The 25,342-nt window shown below is 36.6% G+C and overlaps 1 protein-coding gene across 1 annotated transcript; it reads right to left on the reverse strand.

Annotated features, from left to right (window-relative positions):
• Positions 1–19,799: 19,799 nt before the first annotated feature.
• Positions 19,800–25,342, reverse strand: LOC130413524 (suppressor of cytokine signaling 6). The gene is made up of 2 exons (XM_056738803.1): positions 25,003–25,342; positions 19,800–24,345 (listed from the first exon to the last, which is right to left on the reverse strand). The coding sequence occupies exon 2, from the start codon at positions 24,219–24,221 to the stop codon at positions 22,656–22,658; it is 1,566 nt and encodes a 521-aa protein (XP_056594781.1). The 5' UTR covers positions 24,222–24,345; positions 25,003–25,342; the 3' UTR covers positions 19,800–22,655.

The raw sequence follows: 25,342 nt of genomic DNA on the forward strand, positions 1-25,342 counted from the left end.
AGGTGTTCATGACATAGGGAGCACCAGCGACTAACAGCCATTTTTAACACCCTCAGCAAAATCTTAATTTCATGACCAAAATACAAATAAGTCTATCCTTTAACATTTTTTAAAAGATAAATTCACCATGCACCTTCTAGGGAAATTAAGCCAAGGTGGGGTCTTTTGCTACCTTGGCAGTATTTTTTCACTGGAAATTATGGAGCAATGTGCACTGTTTTTGATGTCGTAAATATAAGACCTTACCAAAAATGTATACTGACTCCAGGCGAGGAGTGATTAGGGTTGCTCCGCAGCATAGAAAACACAGAGTTTGCTGTTGGGCATGCTTTTACACACAAAAAAACTGCTTACATCAGAGTACAAGAGCATCTTCATCAGTGCCGATTATACCTCTGTGGCTAGAAAATTTGATGACTATAAAGAAGTAAAACTGGGCTGCTGATGTGGTAAGCTCCAAAAGGGGGCATTGTGGGAGGAAGGCCATGGGGGATGAAAGTAGCACACTACACATTCAATACGGTGGGCTTCTTGTCCTATTTTAAACTATTAGAGGTACTAATCCCCTATTTGCATGTTGTGTGGAATATAAGATATGTTAAATTAACTGTTACCTTGCATACATAACATAACATAGCATTTTAACATAGCAAAAAAAAACTTGTTTTAAGCACATTACAGCCCCACACCAATGCTCACATTTTGCAGGCATGTTCTCTCATAATTTTCCCCATTACTGAAAATGTGACATTCCTTAAACTCTGTTATTCTTAATTGTTTAATACAATTTATTTGTTCTATTTAGATGTTAAATTAATTATATTATGAAGTCCTACAAATCGTTTATCACATTTTGATAACAGAGTCTCAAAATTTGGACAACTCATAGAAAACATATAGAAAGGGAACCAGCTGAAATTTACTTTGACGTCCTGAGGTTCACGATCATCGTTTCCTAAAGGTTATGTATACCTGCTTTCACCAATCATGGTAATTCAAGAGTTCCAGGACCTATTTTGTAACCTATTCATGATAACCGGCAGTTGCTCTAATAAGGGGAAATACTGCACACATTCATCTCTGTCTGTCTGTTATCCTCCTCTGCTGCTTCTTGCTAGAAACTGATCAGCTCTCACAGATTTTCCTTCTTGATATAAAAAACATTGATTTGTTGATTAGATTACCCATTTGTTTGACTTAATACTTTTATGAATTGTTTTCTTTTCTTCAAGCTTTCTAGTCATTCTTTTTGGGGGTCTGGATTATTGTGTCAGCAGTGAGCGTGAACGTGTCAGGAGAGTTTGTGTTATTACAGTGGATCAATAGGGGCTGCACCATTGGTAAGACACTTTGGTATGGATGACGGGGCTTGCCAGTTGTTTGGAATTAAATTAGGGGGAGGGGAGAGAGAGGCCGAGTGATGAACAGTATCAATCATCCTGTCTCGCATGTGAAGTTATTTGTGGGTTAGACAGAATCGGCAATAATGAAAGTTCACTTGTTTTCACACACAAAGGGTTTGTGGATAAATGTATTTCTCTGGGAGACTCTGTGTGTGTGCTTGTGCATGTGTGTGTGTTTGTGTGAATTTAAAAAATATGGGAAGTGAAAGAAGCAAGAGAAAGAAAATAGATAACTTTCTTCAAAACACAAACAAAAAAGCTATTGTCAAGTTTTAAGTGCTCTCTTTTATGTTCTCTGTGGGAGCTGTCCTTATTTCCCCACAACAAGCATTACTGCTTTCCTCCTTAGGGTCCTTCACTATCACTGATAAAGACTGCGAAGTCAAGGGTTTGTTTTATGACAGACAAGCAGAATCTCTGTGGCAGCCTTTATGAGTGTTGAACAGAACATTCCTGTGCCTTCTAACCAGCATGGCTGTTTCTTTAAAATAAACGTTAAAATAAACTTTGAAATAAACTCCCTTTAAAACACTTCTCACACTCTCTCTCTGATTTAATTTTTTAACAATTTACGAACCTAGCAGTGTACATGTATGCATCACAGGAGGATCTATGTCATTTTTGTAATTTTTCTGAACATTTACCAATTCCAATCATCTCAAAGTATCACATATTCTGTGGCAGATATAATGTTGTTGGAAAATAATGAATTAATAAAAAATAATGCAATCAAACAATTTATTTAAATTATTTATTTAATTGATAATAAAACATTACTGGAACATTTTATTGATATTCCTAAAATAAAAAAGAAGAGGGATTTATCTTTATTGTTAGTTTTTTCATCTTAATGTTTCCAGTCACACCATAGGACACATTAACTGCCAACTATCCATATACAATTATATTTAAAGTATTTTTACATTATTACAGCTTGAAACATTTTTCCTTGTAAATTGGAAAAGCCTAACAAGAAGAATATTCTGTTTAAAGTGAAGAACAATGACTTCAGAAGGGGCAAAATTATTGGAAATTATTTAACAACTTACTATGCATTAATGACAATTTTAATTTGACATTTTTTTAAATGAACGTCTGGAACAAAATCAACCCATGGGACGTAAAAGTGCCACAGTTGAAGAAACACCCAAATACGACATGCAACTGTGTTCCAAATATGGCAAAGGGTGCTTTAGCTTGGCTCCTCCCCTCCTCTAGCACATTTAAAGAGGAGTAATCACCCTCTTTCTGTTTCAAGAAGAATGTTTGTGGCATTACAGTTGAATTGCTTTAGAAGAGAAATTATCTGTCGGTGTGCAGGGGAAGCCGATGATATAAGGTTTTAACTAGAATTGATTGATCCCAGGTGGGCTGATGTCTCAGGTTTCCAAAGCTGCGGAAGGGCAGATGGAGTCAAGCTGGGGAGAAATCGGTATGCTATGAGAAGAGATAAAGCATGGAAGGATGGAGAGAAGAGGGCGTCTGGCTAAATGCATTGGAGAGGAGGGGGCATAGGTTGTCGTCCCACCCTTGGGTCCAAGACAGCAGTCATTTTGACACCAGGATGAGGACATGTGATTAATGTCAGCAGAAAAGTGGTGGTCTGGGAAAGAGGTTAAAGTGAACATGGAGCACCAAAGTGTATAAGTGGGACATAACTTTGGAAGAGGATCTTAAGGCACTGGACATTGGATTTGGATATCTTCAATTTGGATGGATGACATGCAGTGGGGTTTAAAACCTGACGAAAAATTTGGGATTCAAAGTCTAATTTAAAAGTTGTTTAAAACATTTTAAAAATAAAATCTTTTGGTGATTTTCTTGTTTCTATTAAAGCACAAAATATGCTTTTTGGAACATTCTCAAATCATGCTGGATCATCAGTTTTTGCACAAATGACTGGATTCCAGGCTAGTTATGAAATTAATATTACATTAACAATCTCGAACTGCGTTCGAAATGTTCTCTTTTAGGAAAAAGCTAAAGAGAAATACTAGTGGTTTCACCAAAACAACAGGATTTTCTTCATTGTGAATGCAGGTTGTGTGTAATCATTTACAATATTTACAAATGTATCTTTGTTCACACGAACTGAACTGATTAATATATATCAATAAACAGAGTCATGCTAAGTCTCAATTCATGCCAGGATTCAATGAAACTTAGCTTTGGAGCTTCACCATAACACTTTTGTTTCATAATTACTTACAAGACTTACTGTCTAACTTCAAAAGTCAAATGTGTGGAGAAATATGATGAAACATTACTGCAAAATCTTGCAAAATGGATTTAAACATGGTCAAATGTGATAAAAAGACACAGGAGAACAAAAGACTCCAACTGATGCTTCAAAGCATTCTGATTGGCCAAAATATATGAACCAAATATACAAATTAACACAAGAGCAACATTGTTTCATGACTGTAAAGTCAGTGGCAGCAGTGTTTATGTTGGGGCTTATTGTGCCTTTAATTTATTTTTTATGAAGATTCTCACGCTGGCTGTCCACATGCCAACATCAACATTCACAATTATATATGCAATTATGTAATTTTTGTTTCACAGTGATTCGGGTAAAACAACTGTCAAAATAAATTAGAAACACCATCCCAAAACAGTTTATACAGATGCATTGTGTTCACAGCAGACAAAAATCAATATTCCCAATAAATGTGAGTCAGACAATACAGAAAAAAAACATGAAGAACTTGTGTGGGGACTATTCTGGTCCCAGAAAGAGCTTGTATAAGGGCAGGATTGTGAGATATGAGTGTAGATCACCTCTACACAGTAGACAGTACAAATGAACCACTATCTCCGATAATGCCACCCAAGAGGAGCTTGAAAAGGCTTATGGCGAACTGAAGTTGGATGGAAGAAAAAAGGAATTATGGGAGTGTTTTATAAGACCTAAAAAACGTTCAGTATAAGAGGTTCCCATCAGCGGCATCTGTGCCAGGATAAGTCTGCTGAGTTAGAAAGAGCTAAGTGACACCTGAACACGAACAAGATGAATGTTACAACAGAACACACAAGCGCAAATAATAAAACTAGACTGCGTTCTGCTATATCATCCTCTGTGATAAATTGGCCAGTGTTTATGAAAGCATCCTTACCGAAAGTAATATTAACAAACAATGCCGCATTTTCCGATCCATCCACCTAATAATATAGGAATACGTGATGGCGAGTAATTTCCTCCCAAAGGCGCTTCAGCAATTGCAGTTGATAAATTAGTCTGACTGCCACATTAATACGGAAGAATAGAAAAGGTAACATGGCAGCACGGGAGGAAAATCACTTCCTTTCAGGAACCCTTGAAGTAGCGCCTGGTGCTTTCTGACTTCCACAGAATCAATTATTATGGAAGGTAATCGAATGGAGATAATTGGTGGCTCTGTATATTAAACAGTCCTACACAGGCTCTTGTGGAGATGGATCCAGAGCCAGTGGTTCCGAGGGGCCTCTCGGAGGCCAGAGGGCGAGAGGGGAGAGTGGGAGGCTCAGCTTGCGGAGCGCGCCTCGCTGTGCGACTTGAACACTCCTCAAAACTGAAGAGATGCTCGTTCGGAGTGTGTACGTTTAATAGGATATGCAAATCTTTTACAGTCAGAGGGCATGTGAGCTTACGACCGTGTTTTTGGTTTAGCAAAGTATTCTCTGCTCATCTGTGCATATAACCAAATACTGTATCATGACAGAGAGCTAAAGTTTTTGGAGATTATCTGATATCTACCGTGCGTTCCTCATCTTGACAGTCAATTTGCGCTGGTTTTAAAGGCAAGTATGTAAAATAATATCTTCAGATTAAAACAGATGGGGATTGTAAACCATCATTGACTGAACATATTTGTTGGCATCTTTTTTCTCTCTAGAGGTAATAACATAATAACTGACCTTGAAGGAGAAGTTCACATATGATAAATGCCCTTAATTTTACATTTGGAGAGCAAGGTGGACCGTTAACTACATTGTTTGATGACCGGAAAATGTAGTGAATTCTGAAAAAATAATGAAATATTAAAACAAGGAACACAAGCAAGCCAAGCACACAGAGAGAATAAAGGCCTGTGTGTTACAAAAACAGACAAGTCATTCGCTCATGAATGCACTGTGCACTGTAAAAACCTGTAAAAAAGTTTGGTCGTTCAGAAAAAACTTAAAATAACAAGTTTTACAATGTTATTTTACTCTCATCTTGTAAATTTGCAGTATATTACTGTAAAATAACATTCACATAATTTCAAAATCATTGGCAATTTCATTAAATTTCTGTAAAATTAAATTACAATATTTTACAATCATGTCCAAAAAAATGGCATTATTTGGCATTTAATATCCTCAGGATGATGATATCTTTAAATCCATTCCTTAGTTCACCCAAAAATACAAATTCTGTCATCATTTACTCACCCTCAGGTTGTTCCAAACCTGTATAAATGTCTTTGTTCTGCTGAACACAGCGGAAGATATTTGGAAGAATGTCAGTAACCAAAACGAATCTCATCCACCAGTTACACCAGTAAGTAAATACTATGGGAGTCAATGAGGGATGAGATCTGCTTCGTAACTGACATTCTTCCATATTTTTGGGGGGTGAACATCCCTTTGATAGATTTCCCCTCAATATCTGTAAAAAATTCTAGTAAGTTCAGCAGGGCCCACTTTGACCTAGTTCGAACAAACAAAAGCTATACTCCATAATAAAACAAACATCTAGTGAATACAGTAAGACAGGTTTTTTTTACAATTCAGCTAGGCAATGCACGATGCCCTGGCTAATTAAAAGCTGCACACACACAATCCTTTTGTATCCTTCAAATGCAGTTTTCTCTGCATTCCATAAAAATGTGATCGCACCAGTAAGACTGTGCCGCCTTGTAAGAGACGGGAGGCTCTTTGAAATCGTTGTTTGTGACTCGTGAGAAAGCGAGAAAGAGAACAGCTTGGCAGCTTCCCCGGGGACAGACATTCCTGCTATTTACAGCTGGTGGTTGTTTTTAAATACTCACATATTTAATTAGTAGAAAGCGCAAAGATTTCTCACAGGCTCAAAGTCAACATTCTGGCCAGGTGTGAGGTGAGGAAGAGGAAGCATCTGTAAAAATATTATTTTTTTAAAACACGTTAGCAACATAACGTGTCAAAAATTCAGAAGAGAAGAAAGCAGAGTGACGCATTAGTGAAAATAAAGATGTATTCTTAGAGCAATATTAACCTTTGAAAACAAATATCTAGATTAAAGTAAAGGAAATGAAGAATATTACTTTAAAATGATCTCGTTAGGGAAAATCCCACTTCAGATCCTAATCATATTTTTGGTTGGTGATACCAAGGCATGATTTTGCATATCCGTTTCTGTATAATAATGTGCCCTTTATGTAAGTAGTTTTGTAGTTTTACTTTAAATTGAACCAGTTCTTGAAGTGGGGAAAAAAAGGTTCTGGTAATCTTATGTGCATGTTTCTAAATGCAAATTATTACTACATTCGAAATTTCTAGATTTAAAAAAACTATATTTGGACATTGCTGTTAACATATTTAATTAGTAAAGGAACCTTTCACCAAACAACTGATTTAATAATATTAAATACAATTTTTACCAAAAACATTTATTACCTATAACAGGTCTGCAGTCTATTGAATTCTTCTGTTGATTAAACCCATCATATACACACAGTCATATCGTATGCCTTATATGCTACAAACATATCTGATGTGTATTTAGGCATGTCTAGTCCAACACACACAGTACATTATTATATGACATATATTATATTATATGAGAGTTTTTTGTTATGTCTGCCTTCTCACATCTCACTACATAGTCATTAGCGCCCGAATGCAGACTGACTTCTTCAATTAGATTGGCTGAGCATTCTGTCTTCTTTAGTTTTATTCATAGCCATTGATAGAGAGAGTCGCGTCTTCTTCGTTCATTTCAATGGAACAGTTTTTTCACAGTTTCAATAAGTTCCCGGAAGTTACTAGTAACACATGGAGCTGCGACTTAACAGACCAACTGAGGTAAACTTTTATCCTATTTAAAGATGAAAGCCATTTAATGAATACAAAAATGAAAGAAATAAAGCACTTGAAGAGAAAACATAACTTCCTGGAACTGTCCGAAGGCTCCATGAATCATGTGATGCTCCGGCGTTTTGGACTTCCGGTGGCAGATCTCTATCTCTCAATGGCTCTTGTTTTGTTGTCTGAACTCCTGCTTGTCCTCTGTAATTTGATTGGCTGATATTCCGTTGAAATCAGAGCCATTGAAGGAGAGAGTCGAGTCTTCTCCGTTGACTCCAATAAACAGTTTTTTCACAGTTTCAATAGTTCCCGGAAGTTACTAGTAACTCATGGATCTGTGACTAAACAGACCAACTGAGGTAAACTTCTAACCCTTATAAAGACGAAAGCCATTTAATGAATAAAAAATGAAAGAAATTAAGCATTTAAAGAGAAAACATTACTTCCTGGAACTATCTGAAGCCTCCATGAATCACATGATATGGGCTCTCAATAGTTCCCGGAAGTTACTAGTTAAGCATGGAGCTGCACCTGAATAAACCAACTGAGGTACATTTTTAATCCATTTAAAGACGAAAACCATTTAATGAATAAAAAAAGAAAGAAATAAAGCACTTAAAACATAACTTCTTGGAACTGTCTGAAGGCTCCATGAATCAGGTGACGCTCCAGCGTTTTGAACTTCCGTTGGCAGAACTCTCTCTCTCATTGGCTCTGGTTGAAATTAGGTATAGCTCCGCGCCAAAGACACTACATGAAAAGCGTGCAACCTTTAGCCAAAAAAGCATAAAGGCTAATGCCGTGGCTCAAGCAAATCAACCATACAATGATGCTTTGACTCGGGTTTGGGTAAGTACCGGCAACATGTGAGAAGTTGCAGGTTCTCAAGAAAAAGTGAAGGTACGCTGAAGACTAAAATAGAGAATTCTAATGATTCAGGTAATGAAAGCTTTTACCAAAATCTGCACAATTTTGTCATTTTTTATGTTGCAGATTTACATAATTATTATAAATGTGTGAGTGTCAAGAAAATCCAGCAACGCTCATGGTGGAGGAACAGAATTAGAATGTTTTATTGAAATAAAAATATTAAAAAATATATATCTTATATAAAACAATATACTCTGTTTTGTTGGCAAGAGTGGGTTAAATGAACCACATCTCATCTTATAATGAAACAATTAGTATAAATGATCAACATAACTTGCCAATTTGCCAATATTAAAACTTTCCCTGAGAAACATTTAATGGACTGAAAAGTGTGACAACCAGCCCCAGTCATCCCCGCTCAACAATTACTATTAATTGTTATTAAGTGTCAAAAGTATAAAACACAAACATCCTCTACACACAGTGTGTGATATAGGGATGCTACCACATCTGAAGAGGAAAGAACATAAACCATCATTAACCGTAACAATGTGAGCAAATGACTTTAACAAGGTCTGTATGATTACTCAGGAAATTGGAAAAGATAGACTTTTTGGTAGCACATATGCAAGACCTCACTCCAGGGAATAAGATACGTGCGCACTAACGATAAGAAACTTGCAAAACCTCTGATACGGCAACGTGAATCCCAGGCAACGTCAATTAACTGGATTTGCGGGTTTAACCTGTCAACAAGATGTCAAAACAACTTTTATCATTGTGCACACTGTAGAGTGTGAGAGGCATCATATTTAATCATGCTCTCCCTCGCTCTTTCCCAGCTTTCTTTCATTTACCTTTTTCGGAGTAAAGATACGTCCCCGCGCAAGGCAAACTCCCCAGACACAGTGTTGTTTACTCCACATTAACAAAGGGGAGGCAAGACGAGATTCTGACACCAGCTAAAGTGAGCAAGGTGCCGGAAAACCAGCTCTCAAAACTCAGTGAGAATTTTTAAGTAAAAGTATAGCACTGCGTTTAGGAGGACTGTTTGCTTTTGTTCCTTAGCTCCCTATGTGGACTATCATTTATTTATTTATGCAATTGTTTGCATATGTATGCATGTGTGCACAAATAGTGTGGTTTAAAATAAGAATTCATCTTCATGCCCTAACGGAATAAGTTGCGATAAAAGACTTCTGTGCAGCAATGAATTAATAAAGACCCTTTCTTTGGTTCTGTTAGTGGGTCAGTGGTTTTCAATGAAGTGTGGATCTGACATTATGTCCTGCCATATCAGAACATATGTTGAAATTTTGTAACACATCCCATGAGAACATGAAGAAATGCAGTCCTGGTGGTAAATGATAAAACAACAGTGCATGACAACATGCCTATACTGACTACAGAAATCTGTCCATAAGGGTTTTAGCCAAAATAAACAAATCTCACCATGTTGCGTCAGTATGCCTCGAAGGGGCAGTTTAATATGTGTGGTTTCAAATGTACAATGACAGTGGTCTCAATCTATGAAGGACCCTGAGAAAAAACTTGTTATGATTTAGAATTCAAACATTATCCACGCCAGTATTCATAAAAATGCTATTTGTCCACACATGCGTTACTAAACGCTTTCCAAGGGAACCCCATTCACACTGTAATGTCTTGAAAACAATCCATACACAGCACACGTAAAACGTAAGATGCTTCAACGTGTGTCATTTGTGTCAGGTGTTTTTTCATAAGGTTGTGGCAATGTAGGGAAAAGAGACAGAACTTTTAAAAATGGATGGACAATGATGTTGGGAATTTGTACCAAAATAAAGTTGCAAAAGCGAGAATGTCGTCGCATTTCGCTGCCGAACAATAATTGTGAGAAATTAAACATTCTGTCGGCTAAACTGCAATCTAACAATTGACAATAAAGGTGCTGTGTGTAATTTTTTAAGGGATCTATGGACAGAAATGCAATAGAATATACATATCTTCAGAGGTGTATAAAGACGAATTTAGTTTTTATTACCTCAGAATGAGCTTAATTTCTATCTATTTACTGTACACCATGGGTCCCCTTGCATGAAATTCAGCATGTTGTTTCTACAGTACCCCTAAATGGACGAAATGCTCTACAGAGCGCGTTTTATAAATCTGTTATCTCCTTTGGCAAACAAGCAAAAAAAATGACGACATCTTAGGCCTGTGTCAGCTTTCGTAATGCTTCGAAAGGGAGCTGTGGAATGAACCGTTGGTTGCAATCTGTAACCTCACCACTAGATGCCGCTAAATTTCATATGCTGGACCTTATAGGCTAACAAGCTGGAGAGCAGCCAAACACCTGTGCATTAAAAAAATACGTCATCATTTTCAAAATACTCTTTTATCACAGTCCATATGTAAAAAAAAAAACATTTTTTGTATATATATCCACTTTGGGTAATGTTTTCAATAAGCTTATTTTTTTAAACAACGTAGTAATAGAGGTTATGCACGTGATGTCACTTTCCCACATAAACACTTCAAAACCCCATCCCTTGAGTGTAAACACACAAGCAAAAATGACTGCTTACAATATCAGGAACACAATTCCAGGCACCATATCAGTGTCCAAGCACACCTGGTTCCTTTGTAAGTCGTAAAAATGACTATCGAGTCCAATTGCTTTAAATTTTTCTGCTTGTTTTTCCACTCAAGGATACTTGTCCTGGAACTTAAGGGGTTGTGTCCTGGAGTGTTCACGTGGGAAAGTGATGTCAATGCATACCCTCTATAAGGACAGGGCATTGGCTGTATGTCTAAACAAAGGTGTTATGCATAACAGCTATGATAAAATCAAAAAATAAGTACAGAAAAGGTTCATGATGGGATTAAAGACAGCTTTAACTTTTGTCATAAGAAGTTGTGTTTTTCAATAATTTGGTCTCTTTTAAAATCCCATACTGAGTCATCAATATTTCGGTCACTGTTTCAATCCCAACCCACAATGTCAGCTCATTATGAATGGCCAATGCAGTGGCAGATTCCCCAGGCTGAGACTGCTGTTTTAGCTCTGGTATAAGCTGTTATTGAACAAAGTTCTTTGCTACAATCACATTGACTGCTCATGTTCCCAGAATTCAATAAAGTACACATAGCTACAGCTTTGCCCGCACAAGAGCGACAATAAACATCTTCAGCACTGTTCCAAAGCAATATACGTGAAATGAATATAAGTGCTTCACGATACAGCCAGTGCTACTTTAGCATATTTTAACGTCATAATTGCAAAAATAAAAGTATTTGAATTAGGAGGGGTTAGGATTGCATCTTGCTTCATGAACATTTTTTACATAGTTTCAGTGCAGTGTGTGAAACACAAAAATTAGCACTTCAGATGCAGGGTTACAATGTAATCAGCCATTGAATACAACTACAGACATCAGCACAATACAGCATATGTTTCTTTCATTTATCTCCATTGGTATCAATGCTTTCTGACCTGACAGGCCACCTGAAAAGTGGAAATGAACGTTATCCTCTGGCACTTTACAGAGAAGAATGCTCCCCTTTAAAGAAAAAGAAAGTGCTACAAACTGAACAATTATTGGACATTCTTTATCAAAAGCTGTCCAAAGACTGAAATAAATGTTCATAATTTCATTTTAAGTGCTTCATGTGAGCATTTCAGAGAATAGAAGCAGGTAAGAAACTGATAATTTCACCGATCAGTTCACCTTTTTAAATACAATTCACATAGTCTAGGCTAAAAACGCCATTCCTGCTGGTTTTAATAAAAGAGACTATAGAACCATTTACTTGAAACTATGCACCCTCCTTTCTTAGAGCTGGTAATATAAGTTCTTATGTGAAAATCATTGTTTTGTTCTTTTTTATTTGGCTCCCATTTCACTGTAAGTGTAGAAATACACCATCTATCAGCTCGATGTTGAATTATTTATTCCTCTAAACACCACCTACGCCTGCTCCAGATTTCCATTCTCTCTCCTTTTCTTTTTCTATTTCTCCTTCCATCTATCTCTCTCTCTGTCTCTTGCATAGAGCTGTTGCGGGTGCTCATAGCGCGAGATGACAGTTCTCCTCCGTTGTGATTCATGGATCCAAATGCAGCACATATTGCATATTTTGCATTGTAAAATCAAGTTTGTCAAGCAGAAAAGAAAAAGTGTGTCTGACAGGAACTTCAACCGTTCACTCTTCCATTTTTCCCTACAGCATGGATCTTTCGGCTGCCAAAACATTGAAGCAAACAATTGAAGCAAGCTAAAACAATATAACAATAGACAACAGAGTAATTTGATAGAATGCTCATTCTTTGAAGCATTCTTTTATTAATGCTTGTTGAGGAAGCAATGCTACATACAATGCAAATATGTCTATGTTTAGGTTTTATGTTATGTATTATATATGATTAAATTTGCATTTTATCAATGAAGATGAGAATTAATGAGCCATTTGATTGTTCTTGTCTGTACTGGTACTGTACTTTTACAGGTTAATTAGGAATTTATTTTGCATATGAAATGTTTGGAAATGTACTGTTTTGATTTGATTCTATGTTTAAATAAAGTATTTCACAGAAATAAATAATTAAAAAATGGTAAGCTAAAACATTTTTAAATGTTTATTATGACCTTCATATAAGAAAACATGTTAGTTTCAATAAAAAAATAAACCTTAGCGACATAAAATTGCTTGTTGTTAAAGAATCTGCCATATGTGTGGTGTGGTGTTACCTTTTGTGTTCATTTCAAAGACCCAGACATTCAAAGCTCTTTGATCACTGTAAAATTTCAAAATTTGACACTCAAAATTTTAAGGACAGAAAACTCACACATCACAGAGTAAGGAAATGATGTCATCTCAGATCAGGTTTGACTTTTGCTTAGTAATAATTAACATTTTACAACATTTTACTTTTGTTTTATATATGAAGTTTGGTTCCAAAATGAGATAATTTTTTCAAAAATCATCTTTATTTATTGTGCATTCCAATTAATATCCATTAAACTGCAGTTGCTTTGTTTTGATTTAAGCCATAATAAAAAAATACAGCTAACTAACACAATAAGACACAATAAAAAACATGATAACATAATAAAAATATGATTTTTGAACAATTTTTAAAACAGATTTATTTAATTTTGGAACCAAACTCTTTATATATATAGTTTAAGATCATTTACTCATTTTTTTACATTTTTTTACATTTGTTTTTGCTGTGGGAATTATATTGTGACTAAAAACATCCAAACTAAATAATGTATGTTATTTATATATATTTCAGCATCTTCAAAGGGGTCACCCTTGGCAACCTGAGAAGCTTTCTGAGAAATGAATATGCTGGGACAAATATCTTTTTGTCAATGAAAGTATTTCAAACATTTCTGATGAAAACATTTTAAAGGTCGATATAAATCAACTAACCCTAAACTTTTATAAGGTAGTGTACATGCAGTACAAAGAAGTCTGCTAATACCCCTGTTTTCATATGTAAATTTAGATGCAAAAAATAATAATTTGTGATTCAGATAAATGCTGGTAATGTAACATCAGCACAGAAAACCGGCTACATACCCCCCATCTCCTTTTTTCCTTTCTTCTTGAAAAAACGTTTAAGTGTGAAGAGTGCTTTAGAGCATTTGACAGTTTGTGAAATAAATAAATCACACGCATTCTTTTATCTCACAGACTCCCCGTAGATGTAATCCGACAGCTGTAGATATTTAACAGTCATCCTCAAACAGAATTATTTCAGTTCTGCAAAAGCGGGTTCCCAAAGTTCATTATTATTGCATAGCTTATGGCTACTCATCTTCATCAAGACTGCATTACATTATTTACAAACAGAAAACAATTGTGGGAAAAGTACATTACAAGGCCAGGTACACCAATAAAAAAATGGGTTTGCATAATGGAGAAAAAAATCTTTCTTTGTGGTTGCGTTATATAACAAAATCCATAAAGGTATATTTAAGGAACCAACACTTCCTAAACTAATATATTTGCTTTAAGATATAAAGTAAATGGACAGATCTAGGGCAAACTAGACGGAGTCTCTGGGTGGCACTATTAACTTTGTATCTCTGATGGGAGAATTTCAGTAATGGATCTCTTTTTTTTGTGCAAAATCAAAGAATTAGACATAAATGCAGTTTAAACTGTTTATCAAAGAGAAATACACTGAAAAAAAAGTCCTTTCTTTGTTATCCACAAATGTGCATGACACATCAAATTAAAGAAAATTAGACATTCTATTCAATCATTTTGCCACAGTTTGCACAGGTGAAATGTCCAAGAGGAGAGATGCTCAAATATGAACCATACACAATATTGGTTGTGTATTGTTCACTGAAGCTCATATTTTTCTTACAAAAGACTACCAGCTTTCTTTACAAGGTTGAAAATGAACCATAAAACACATCTTACACCATCTATTTACTTCTCGTGTTATTTTTATGTGTTTATCAGCAATACCCCACAATTTTTATCTTAAAGAGACAGTACACCCAATAAAGACAATGATGTCATCATTTGCACAAAATCATATTCTTCCAAACCTGTATGACTCTGTGAAGTACAAAAGACCAATTCTAAATATATTAGTTTTTTTAAGGAAGTGCATGTTTAGATATTGGTAATAGGACCAAATAAATGCTCTTTTTATTTGTGTACACGGCAATATTAGCTGAGCCAATAGGGTTTGGAGTGAGTATCTACATAAATGATCAAGGTAAGAAAGTTGGAGTGTTTTGAAAACCTAGTAAAAGGAATTATTATAGTCATGTTTTAGTATTATGTTGTAATAAACCTCCTATCTTTCATTTATGGTCAGCAAATGTATAAATAATAAAAAATGTTGAAAAATATTCAACATAATATTTATCATTGTATGACATTTTTGCTGTTGTGTTGTCTATATAAAAATACAACTCAAAGACTCTCACAATAATTTTTTCTTCAAAAATATCCATTTCAATAGATTTTCCAAAACGAGAAGAACTATTTAAAAGCCATTCTTCCCTTTGTCAGATCTCATCCAAGCTTTCCTTAAAAAAGAAAGGTACTTTAACTTCTCCGGAAATCAGCAAATCCAGGCATGTAATTTACATAGCCGTCAATGATGTATGCACATAAAAATCAAGTCCCCTTAAAGGCTGAGGGTTAAAAAAAACATACTTTAATTCATATATGACTGTTTTATGACATAAATAGCATGACTTGCACCAGCGTGAATGTCTCCACATCAACAATTAGTTCCATGCATGAAAGCAGTGCCAGTTTAAAAGACAAAAATAGTAACCCACCTTTGCAACAGTACACAGACAAACGCACAGCATGTTAAACAGGGCAACATCCTGCAATGTCTGCTTGTTTGGAACATCATTAATCAGAGCCACGTTGCTGGTGGCTTATGTATATTGAGAGATTTGTGGATCATGAAAACTCTGGATAAGATGGAGTGGCAGCGCTTCAGAAATGAAACACAGTACAGAAACACTGCTTGTGGTATGAAATCTTTGCTGGTTAAGTATTATGTGGCATTTTGACATTGGACTGGGAAGATATATGGGACGCAAGCAGTTTGAGAGGTTAAAGGATCATTAAAGCACAAAAGCAACCTTGAACACCAAAAAACGAGTAAAATTATTTTTTGCAATAACAAATGCGTTGCTTGATGATTCTGTTTAGCATGATGGAATGAGGGGAGTTGTGGTCTTTACCACCACTGCTAAAAGAAATGAATGCAAAGAGAATCATGAAATAAACAATGCTTAAAACATATTCTGGGTTAATTTGACCCAATAATTGGGTTTGTCCATGTTTGACCCTACAATGCGTTCAAATAACCCAACATATTTTAGAGTGTATTATTAAACTCAAGTTTTGGTTATCACTATCATGGTTGCCATGATTTTGCACAGTAAAGTATGCTCCTGGATCAACATATTTTGTTGAAACTTTTCTTAAAAAAACACTCTCAACCTATGACACCAAACTCTAAACACAATGAACATCTTCAATCAGAAGGAGAAAACAGTGCTATACAAGCCTAACATTAATCCTTAACTTAACCTGACATCTGATAGACTGACCAAACTGTTGTTTCAGGACCAAAAATGGAACAAAGGGGGAAAAAGTACAAAAGTACTTTTTACATCATCTTTTATCTTTATGACGAAATATAATCTTTAAAAAACACATATTCGCGATGAATTTTTGATGATGCAATCTATGTTTCAAATGTGTCATGGCCGTCTGTAAGATGTCAAAGATTGCAATGCATCAAGAAACCTACATAGGATTCCATGGAACTTTCATTAGTGGTCCGGTCCCCTAAAATTTCTGTGGATTGTTGCAAAGGGAGCACATGCCAAAGCCTTGTGCTCCTGAGACTCTATCAGAGACTAACATGACAAAGGAACACCTGCTTGGATTTTATCTTCCACTTCTAACAGTATGGCTTGGATTTTAAAGGACCAATAGTGGGGTGCTCTTCGTTGAAGTATGGCTACAGAGAGTTCTCTCCAGCCATTTCCTGATGGGCGCCACCTGTTTTTCCTGCCACATGAGGATGCGTGGATCGCTGGGGAAGAGAATATTGTCACGATAACACCGCGGGAGGCTCGGTCTCGCTCTCTCACTTTATTCCTTTGTCACCTGTTGTCCTTCAGGTACCAGATGTGAGTGCTGGTGTAATAAAAGCCATATTCGACGAGTCTATCTGGATAGCTTCCAGCTAGAGTGGAGGTAAACATTAGTTTATTATCGGTGTATGCTATGGGCACTATTTCTTACGTTTTAGGGTTAGGAATTTGACCTCACACAGTTTGTTGAGGGGAGGTGTGCTGTTCTTTCATCTGACGTATAATTTTTGCTCGGAAAACAGCGCATGTAAAAAAACAAGAGACTTACGTTGTAGCTCATCACATTTAGGCATCTAGCAGATGCTTTTATCCAAAGGGACTTACAAGGATGAGGAAAAAAATAAAGTTATGTTGGATATAAGTGGTGATCGTGATCTATAGCACTGCAAGTTAATTCATCATAGCTCTCTCCAGTATCACGACGAATACAATAGCGCATTCTCGAGTAAATCTTATCATATTAAAAATTATATTTATTTGTTATGCTTTTTTTAATGATGCATGCATACTGTATGACTGCCTAAAAGATAAATAATAACGGTTTATAAACGAGATTCTCTGTTAAATTAATCTGTGTTGATATATTTCGAGAATTTTCACAACTTAATTTTATAAAATTCTCTAAACTGGTCATATCATATTAATAAAACTATGAAGAGCATTAACTTTTCCTGATCTGCAAAATTATCCGATCCGTGAAGCAAAATCCGTAATATGATCCGTGAGTTTTGTGATCCATTGCCCCACTATTGGATATGTGTGTATACAAATATAAGCATGTCCAACACAATCTCATCTCGATTTGTCATTATTTTATGATACATCATATGGAATTGTGTAATCCCATTTGTCAATTCATACTGTAATAGTTAGGTTTAAGGGCGGGGCTTTGTTGTTGCTTTTTCTAATAGGCTAATTCAATGCAAAGCAAAAAAATAAGAAATATCCCTTAAATGTATACTGTAACAAAAGCAAAAATAATACTGAATTGTACTGTTTTTTGTAAATTTTTAAATTGTTCACATATTACATAAATATGGTAATAGAGCATCAAATTACCAATAAAGACAACATGAAAAAGGTGTTATTATACATGACAAAACTGATATTTTACGGTATTATCCTGGTGCCCCGTGCAGCTGCCAGAAAACGCAAGTATTTTATAGGATTCTTTTACAATGTTATAGACTGTAAATATTTGACAGAACACATTTCTTCTGTAACCAAATTACAGAAATAAATACGATAAAAACATAAATAAAGTTTGTGTTTAAAAACATTAAAAACATGTAATTTACTTATTTAATATTTGACCTTTTTCCCGGTGTCCTAGCTGGCAGAATATCACTGTTATCTACAGGAGGCCTATGTTTATAGTCTATGTTTTTGCACAATTCACTTTGCGTAATTTATATGCACTAACCAATAGTTACGAATTCCCGTGAAATCCGGCTGACATGTCATAGTCAGAGTTACAGGTGTTCAAAGCGGGCCTTCATACTGTTTGGATAATCCATACAAACGTAACTACATGTAAATTGTGTCTTGAGTCTCATGGTTGATCTTACAGATTCTGAAATCCATATCAAAAGCATTTAACATTGACCTAGGAACAAAAAAAAGCTGACAATCTGGCAATACTCCCAAAACAGCCCATTAAAGTAAAACATGTAAAAAGCCATTAGTCCATTGATTAATTATTCTCCATAAATATGCTTTCTTGTTTACCCGCAGCTTCAATAGTGATTACACCTTTGGACGGGGATCACAGACTAGCCTCCAAAGTGACCCTTTAGCACCCCACATATAAAAACATCTGGTGCCAGCAGGCACTTTAGGGCCTTATTATAATGCCGCAGACCAACGAAGTTCCTTCTGCCGTGTCATTTTAAAGCCATGGATATGTTCACAGCGTAATTTGAGCTGTCTTCATCATCCGCGGTTTTCTGGTGACAAATGGAACTTCATGCAGAGGACCAGATGGCAGGGCTAAGTCATAAATCTAAGAAATAAGACATTTGATTGATGACTTTGGAGGGAAAGAAACACTCTCACTAAAAAACAAACCGAACAGCAATTTTCCACTAATTGAATTCCACATAACACTAGCAAATCTTTGGTGCTATTTGAATTTCATCTGGGCTTCTCAACAACGTTTATCAAATGAAGTCATGAGTTTTTAGTTAAATCTGTGAACCCAATGGGAATCAACAAAAAAAAAAAGTATGCTGTTGGGGAAGATGTCATTGTCCTTGTGTTACAGATGCTTTTTCTCGTTTCAGATGATAGACTGAAATATGAGAATTCACTTTACCATATCATTCCTCCCTGGCACACTTTCCCCTATAATAAATAGTGTTGCAAAGGTTCTTACCTGAATAATGTATGGTAACAAGGGTAGGGACAGATTGAGGCTGTAAATACTCAACATGACAATCCTACAACAGCAATTATATCCTGGAACAGAATTGCATATCACTGTGTCAAAACAAACCTAAAATTATTTTCACACTGAAAGTTTGACTCACTCAGTACAGCACTTTTAAAAGGACGTGCTATTTTATGAGGGTGGCATCCTAGTGTGACAACATATCACCACCTAACACCATAAATATAACATCTTGTGCCCAGAAAAATAATAAATAATTGTCTATTCTTTAGGAGTTCAGTGGAGAATTGTAAATAAATTCACATATGACTTTCCCTTATTTTATTAGGAAGCTAAGAAACGTTTATAGTCACAAATCACACATTTCCATCTCGCATCAAAAGAAATGTCAAGTGAATATTGCTTTCCAAAGTTTTTATCGTACACATTTTTTTCTTGGGAGAAACATTAATAAGAAAGGTAAAATTGAATAAAGCTTTTTATTCATAATTTATACCAGCAGATACAAAAATGTTTAACTGTATCCAAATGTGCAAGAAAACACTATTGGTACTTTCAACAATTCAAATTAACAACAAACAAGAAATGACTTTGGAAAACCGACAATGTAAACTGGAGTAAACAGATCCTTTATGGCAAAAGGACTGCATTCAGAGCACTGAAAACAATGACTACAATTTTTGCATGTGACCCCAAAAGTATAAAGGTCATGAATATATAGGCCAATATGTGGGTGACATTCTTTCTCCCCCACTTTGTAATAAAGGCAATTATAATCATAAAGCAGCACAAATGTGTATGACACATTTAAGAAGTACATTTTTTTAATTGTACCAAGATGTTTGGAATAAGATTTAAACAAAGATACTAATCTGTACTAAAAACATGTAAACATTCACCTTCCTTCGCAGCAAACGGACAACAGAAAATGAATCAGAAAAATATATATTTCAGTGAAGCTTGTTGAGTGCTTGACTGTGATCAAAATACTTCAGCAATCTGAACAAGCAACATTTAACAACATACACAAAGTTATGAAAACAATATTGAAAGTGATGGAGTCCTGGCAACCTCATTAAAACTAAATACGCTCACACTGCAGTCACACAATTTCAGTTTGACCAAATTATGCTTCTCACATCTTGTAAAAAATAAAGGATATTAAACAAAAGTACATTGCAGTCAAACACTTCACATTTATTTTTTGCATTAGTCAACTTCCACATTCTGGTAAACACAACTTCATTAAAAATCTTGTGCCTTGCCTTCGACATTCTTTTCTTGTTGCTCGTTCACACACACACACACACACACACAATATAAAGGTAATTCTGATACTAGCAACTGAGAACATCATTCTATTGACTCCAGACAATCCTTCATCTAACGCGACGTCGGCAAATGTGCCGTAATACAGCAAACCAATATGAAGAGCACATTCTTTACACCAACGAAGATACAGCATTTAAACCTCGGCTTCTATTGTGTGTTCAGGAGTACTTTCCACCCCTAACTGTCCCTCATAACCATATTTAAATCAAACTAATCAACAATGAGTCTTGTATGTATTCACTAATGGAACACTAAAGATGGCAAACTGGGTTTATTTGACAACTAACCTTCAAAATCTCCCCAAGGTGTCTCTTGAATACTTTACACGGCATTGTTCAATGGGTTCTGTGAACGCCAACTGGCGCTTTTTAAAGGCCTTTTTTGGACCATGTGTGGTGCGAAAACCGCAAATAGAAAGTTCTGGCTCTGATTCACGCACATTCAATATGCCAGAAAAAAAAGAGACATGTATAAGCTCCCGATAGCTTTAGTTTTTTAACCCAATGAAGGCCTAAAGCATGCCATCGTAACATATCAATCCGTGTCAGTTAAGACGCACTCTACAAAACCTTACAAATTATCTCAGTTGTTTCAGATGACAAACTTTTCTCGGAAAGCCCTATTAAAGCCTTCATTAAGGAAAAAGCAACAGACAATTCCCTTTCAGGTAATAGGAAAAGGAATAAAGAACGGTCTGAGAAAAACACCAACACAAAGCAAATAACAGTGTATGAATTCTCCAATGTCAGAATACAACATTTTTGGCTTGAAGCTGAGTTTATGAAACACTGACAGGTTGACATGCCGCTGTTATGGAGGGCAGAGGGTGAGAAAGCCTGCTCTCGTTCTGCAATGCCAAAACATCTCCCATATTCACTCAAGAGCTAACGAATGCAGAATTCCTTTGGGATATTTGCAGATTCATTCAGTTAAAAGTTTGCTCGTGGTTTAAGTATAACAAGCCATCTACGGTGAAATGTCTCTAAAAAACTGTGCTTTTAGGTTGGTTGTCACAAACAATTCTAATCACCTTAGTGCTATGAAATCACAATTCAAATACTTCATATGGCGTTTAAAAACAAAACCAAACAAATAAGATGTTTATAAACCATAATATCTTTGCTTAATTTAAATGAGCCATGACAGAACACAATACTGTATGAGCCACACGCAAATCAACTTCGTCCTTTACATGCTCCCTTTTTGGATAGTCACAAATTCTTGGCATTTATGTCTAATATTCGTTTTGCATGTAATTCATAGTCCTTCTCATACCTGAATCACTGAATTTGTTGTTGCACAGATCTACAAAAGTCTAAAGAATAGCAAAGAATATGGTAAGAGAAACATTTAACATTTATTCAGAATAAATACTTATTTTCTTAAATTTTTTTGATTAAAATTGTATGTCAGGTTTTGACACGCATGACACGTGACCACCAAAAAGCGGCATCCAGCATATTTCCGCGTTTAATTAAAAGTACCAATATTCAGAGAGAAAATGATCAAGACCTGCCAAAAATTTGGCTGACATCATGTTTTCTTAATACAGCAAAGAACAACCAAATGCAAATGTTTAATAAGTTCAAAATCAAATTTCTTGTAAGTCTACAGCAACAGCGATATGATTGAAAAATTATTCACATCATTGTAAAGACCAATCCTATCATCCATTCCAAACAAAACTGTATTAGTATTCCTGCAATACATATTCATATAATCAGTATGCTGATGTGTTTATCACACACGCCGGTAAATTTCATTAGGCAAGTAGATCTGAAAAGCTTTGTTGTACATAAAACACTGAATCTGAGCAACAACAAATTTTCTGCTCATTTTTGTGGGAAGATCAGATAGTCGACCTATGCTAATGACAAAACTCCAGCCTATAAAACCGATTGCTTCACCACCATCCATGTAAACTGTTTTAAGAATGTATCACCCCAAAAAAAGTGCAATTTACTACTGTATCCCACCACTACAATCAGTTCAGTAGTGTTTCTCCTGCAAATAATCTTTCATTTTGTTTGGCAAAGGCAGTTTCTGAATCAGATCTATCCGCGTGTACTGTCGAATGACAAACCGGCAAAGATATTGCAGCGAACGGACTTGCATGAACCGAGATACCGGATTGGTCAACCGAACGGGATACATGGCAGACCCTGGCACGCGGGATCTGGAGTAACAGAATGCGCCGTTTTCAGAGTCTTTTATAGAAAGCTCTATAAGATCTACTATGGAAGTGTGACCTTCTACATCAGGCTGCTCGTAAAAACTGAACCTGCCGTTCGAGTGTTCAATCCTGGTGTGTAGAGTCTTTCCCTGTGACCGAAAGCTCAAGCTGAGGAGATAGCGATCGTCCGAGCTGTCCCTCACCAAAAAAGAACCATCCGGTAGGTTGATCAGCTTCTCCTCGGCTTCCCATCGAGTGATAGGTCCCCAGTACCAACCCTGCTTGGCCAGTTTTTTGAGTTCCTCTGTAAGGCTGGTTACAACCATGGGTCCGCTACTTTGGAAAGACTCGTACACCCTGCTAACACCGGGGGCGGAATGGGGGTCAAAGTTCAAGTGGTGCCTCACTCTCTCAATGACAAGAGAGTCTGCACCACTGAACCCAGAGAGGGTCCTAGGAATTTCATTGGTAGAAAGAGGTGAAAGCGAGGGAGAAAACAAAGGTGTGTCTGCTCTGGAATTGGACAGGATCATTGCTGGAGTACCAGGTAGGTGTCCATCCACGGTCTCATCCCTTAGATTGTCCGGTGGCATGAGTTCGTGGTCGCCTTGGCCCTGGTCCACGTGCAGCGAGTCAGATTCCTCCTGATCCCCCACTTCCATGGGAGAGCAGAAAGACCGGGATGAATCTGGGTACATTCCCTCATCTAAAGGCATTGTGTACTGGATGTAGTCCTGAGGTGCGAGTCCAATAGGCACATGATCCTCAATGTTCAAATGCAAGTTGCCACTTTGAGTCTCCATGTCCTTGAGAGATTCGCTCTGGTCTTGAAACAGACTCTCTAATTGGATATCGTGGAACTCCTTTCGGATGCCATTGAGGGATGGGCTTGGGTTAGGGGAGTGGACCATGGCTTTTACCTTCACCTCCATCTTGATGCAAGCTTCCTCTGAGCTGACGGGCCGGAAAGGCCACGGAGAAGGACTGTAGTGATGGCTTCGGAGAGACGAGGATCTTAAGGGCCGCTGGGCTTTGACTTCGCTGAAGCTTATTGGGACCGACGAGGAAGAGAAGGTGTCATCATCGTCTCCGGAGCCCACTGTGGAGGAACTTCCTTTCACTTTTGCTTTCTGTTTAGCAGACAGCCTTCTTTTTAGAGTACCCATGAGACTCTCACTCTTGGATCTGTTCTTGTGACCCTTTTCATCCTCCCCATTAAGATCACAACCCACCAACCCTTTGGTGTAGCAACCTCCGAAAAGGGAGTCGTCTTTCGTAAACTCAGCTGCTAAAGTCGGCTGCTGGAGCATGACAAAATCCCCATCCTCTTTGCCCTTTATGTTAAGTGACTTTCTGATCGTCTTGAGACTGATCTTCTTCATCCTTATACACCCTGCCAGGTGAGGGCATGGGACGGTCTTATGTGATGACCGATGGGTGTTAACTGCAGGGTCCTGCCATCTGACTGGGAAATGTCAATAATGTGCACGCCAAAGTTCTTGTCATCTGCAAAAAAAACATGATAAAATATGTATTAGAAAAGTAAACTAGTCATTGTAGCAATGTTGTTTTACAATGTACTGTACATGCAAAACATTAAATGTATGTAAAAACGCACCTATAAAACAGTTCCACATAAAAATGCTGAGCTTTATGTTTTACAACATGGTTTGGTTATATCGACAATACTATAATATATGATGGTATTATAAATGATTGCCATTCTACTGCAATTTTACATTTAGAAACGCATATAACCAAAAGAGCTAATAAAAACAGTTCAAATCAAATCTAGGTCATATATTTGCGACATATTTTATAAGACCATGAAATCTGTCATCATATGTTTGTTCTGGATTTAACCCCAATGAACGAAGCCAACATAATGTTTAGGACGACACTGGGTTGTGACGACAGACCAGCTAGCACGATATCTATGAAGACAACATTGAATTACTGTTCATAAATTATGTCGTATAGAATATGGATCAATGTAGTACAGACAGTACTGTTTATAAGTTAAGACTATCACCACAAGCACATCTATAACCACGCTTGACAAAATAAACAGGCCTTTAAATTAGCTAACTTAGCTAGCATGCTACAGCCCTTCGTGTCAGACCACGTTATAAAGCACAGACATATAAATCGCAGGTAACTTACCACTTTAAACACAACTGAAATCCGTCGTATAAAAACAGGGGGATGTGGATAGTATAAACCACTACCTCCGACGACGACAGCGACATTTAGCATTAGCGCACTAATAATGGACTGCTATATGCTAAGCTAAATGTACAAGAACAAGACCTCACATAAACATCTTCTGCTCGTGACATGTGCTTATCTCACGCACGTAAGGGGTCGACCTTCTTCTCTGCCTATATGTATTAATCCGTTTGGTAAGAGACACACATCCCTTAAAGTTTTACGAACGCTTAACCTTTCTTCCTCTTTTTTGTGCTAGCTAGCCACTTTGGCTACAGTCGCTTCCTCTCCCTCT

This window comes from Triplophysa dalaica, chromosome 23 (assembly GCF_015846415.1).
Source record: "Triplophysa dalaica isolate WHDGS20190420 chromosome 23, ASM1584641v1, whole genome shotgun sequence".
In the NCBI taxonomy this organism is placed as follows: domain Eukaryota; kingdom Metazoa; phylum Chordata; class Actinopteri; order Cypriniformes; family Nemacheilidae; genus Triplophysa; species Triplophysa dalaica.

Excerpts from the sequence above, each read along its gene's own strand:
- LOC130413524 (XM_056738803.1), bottom strand. The coding sequence starts at position 24,221 with ATGAAGAAGATCAGTCTCAAGACGATCAGAAAGTCACTTAACATAAAG.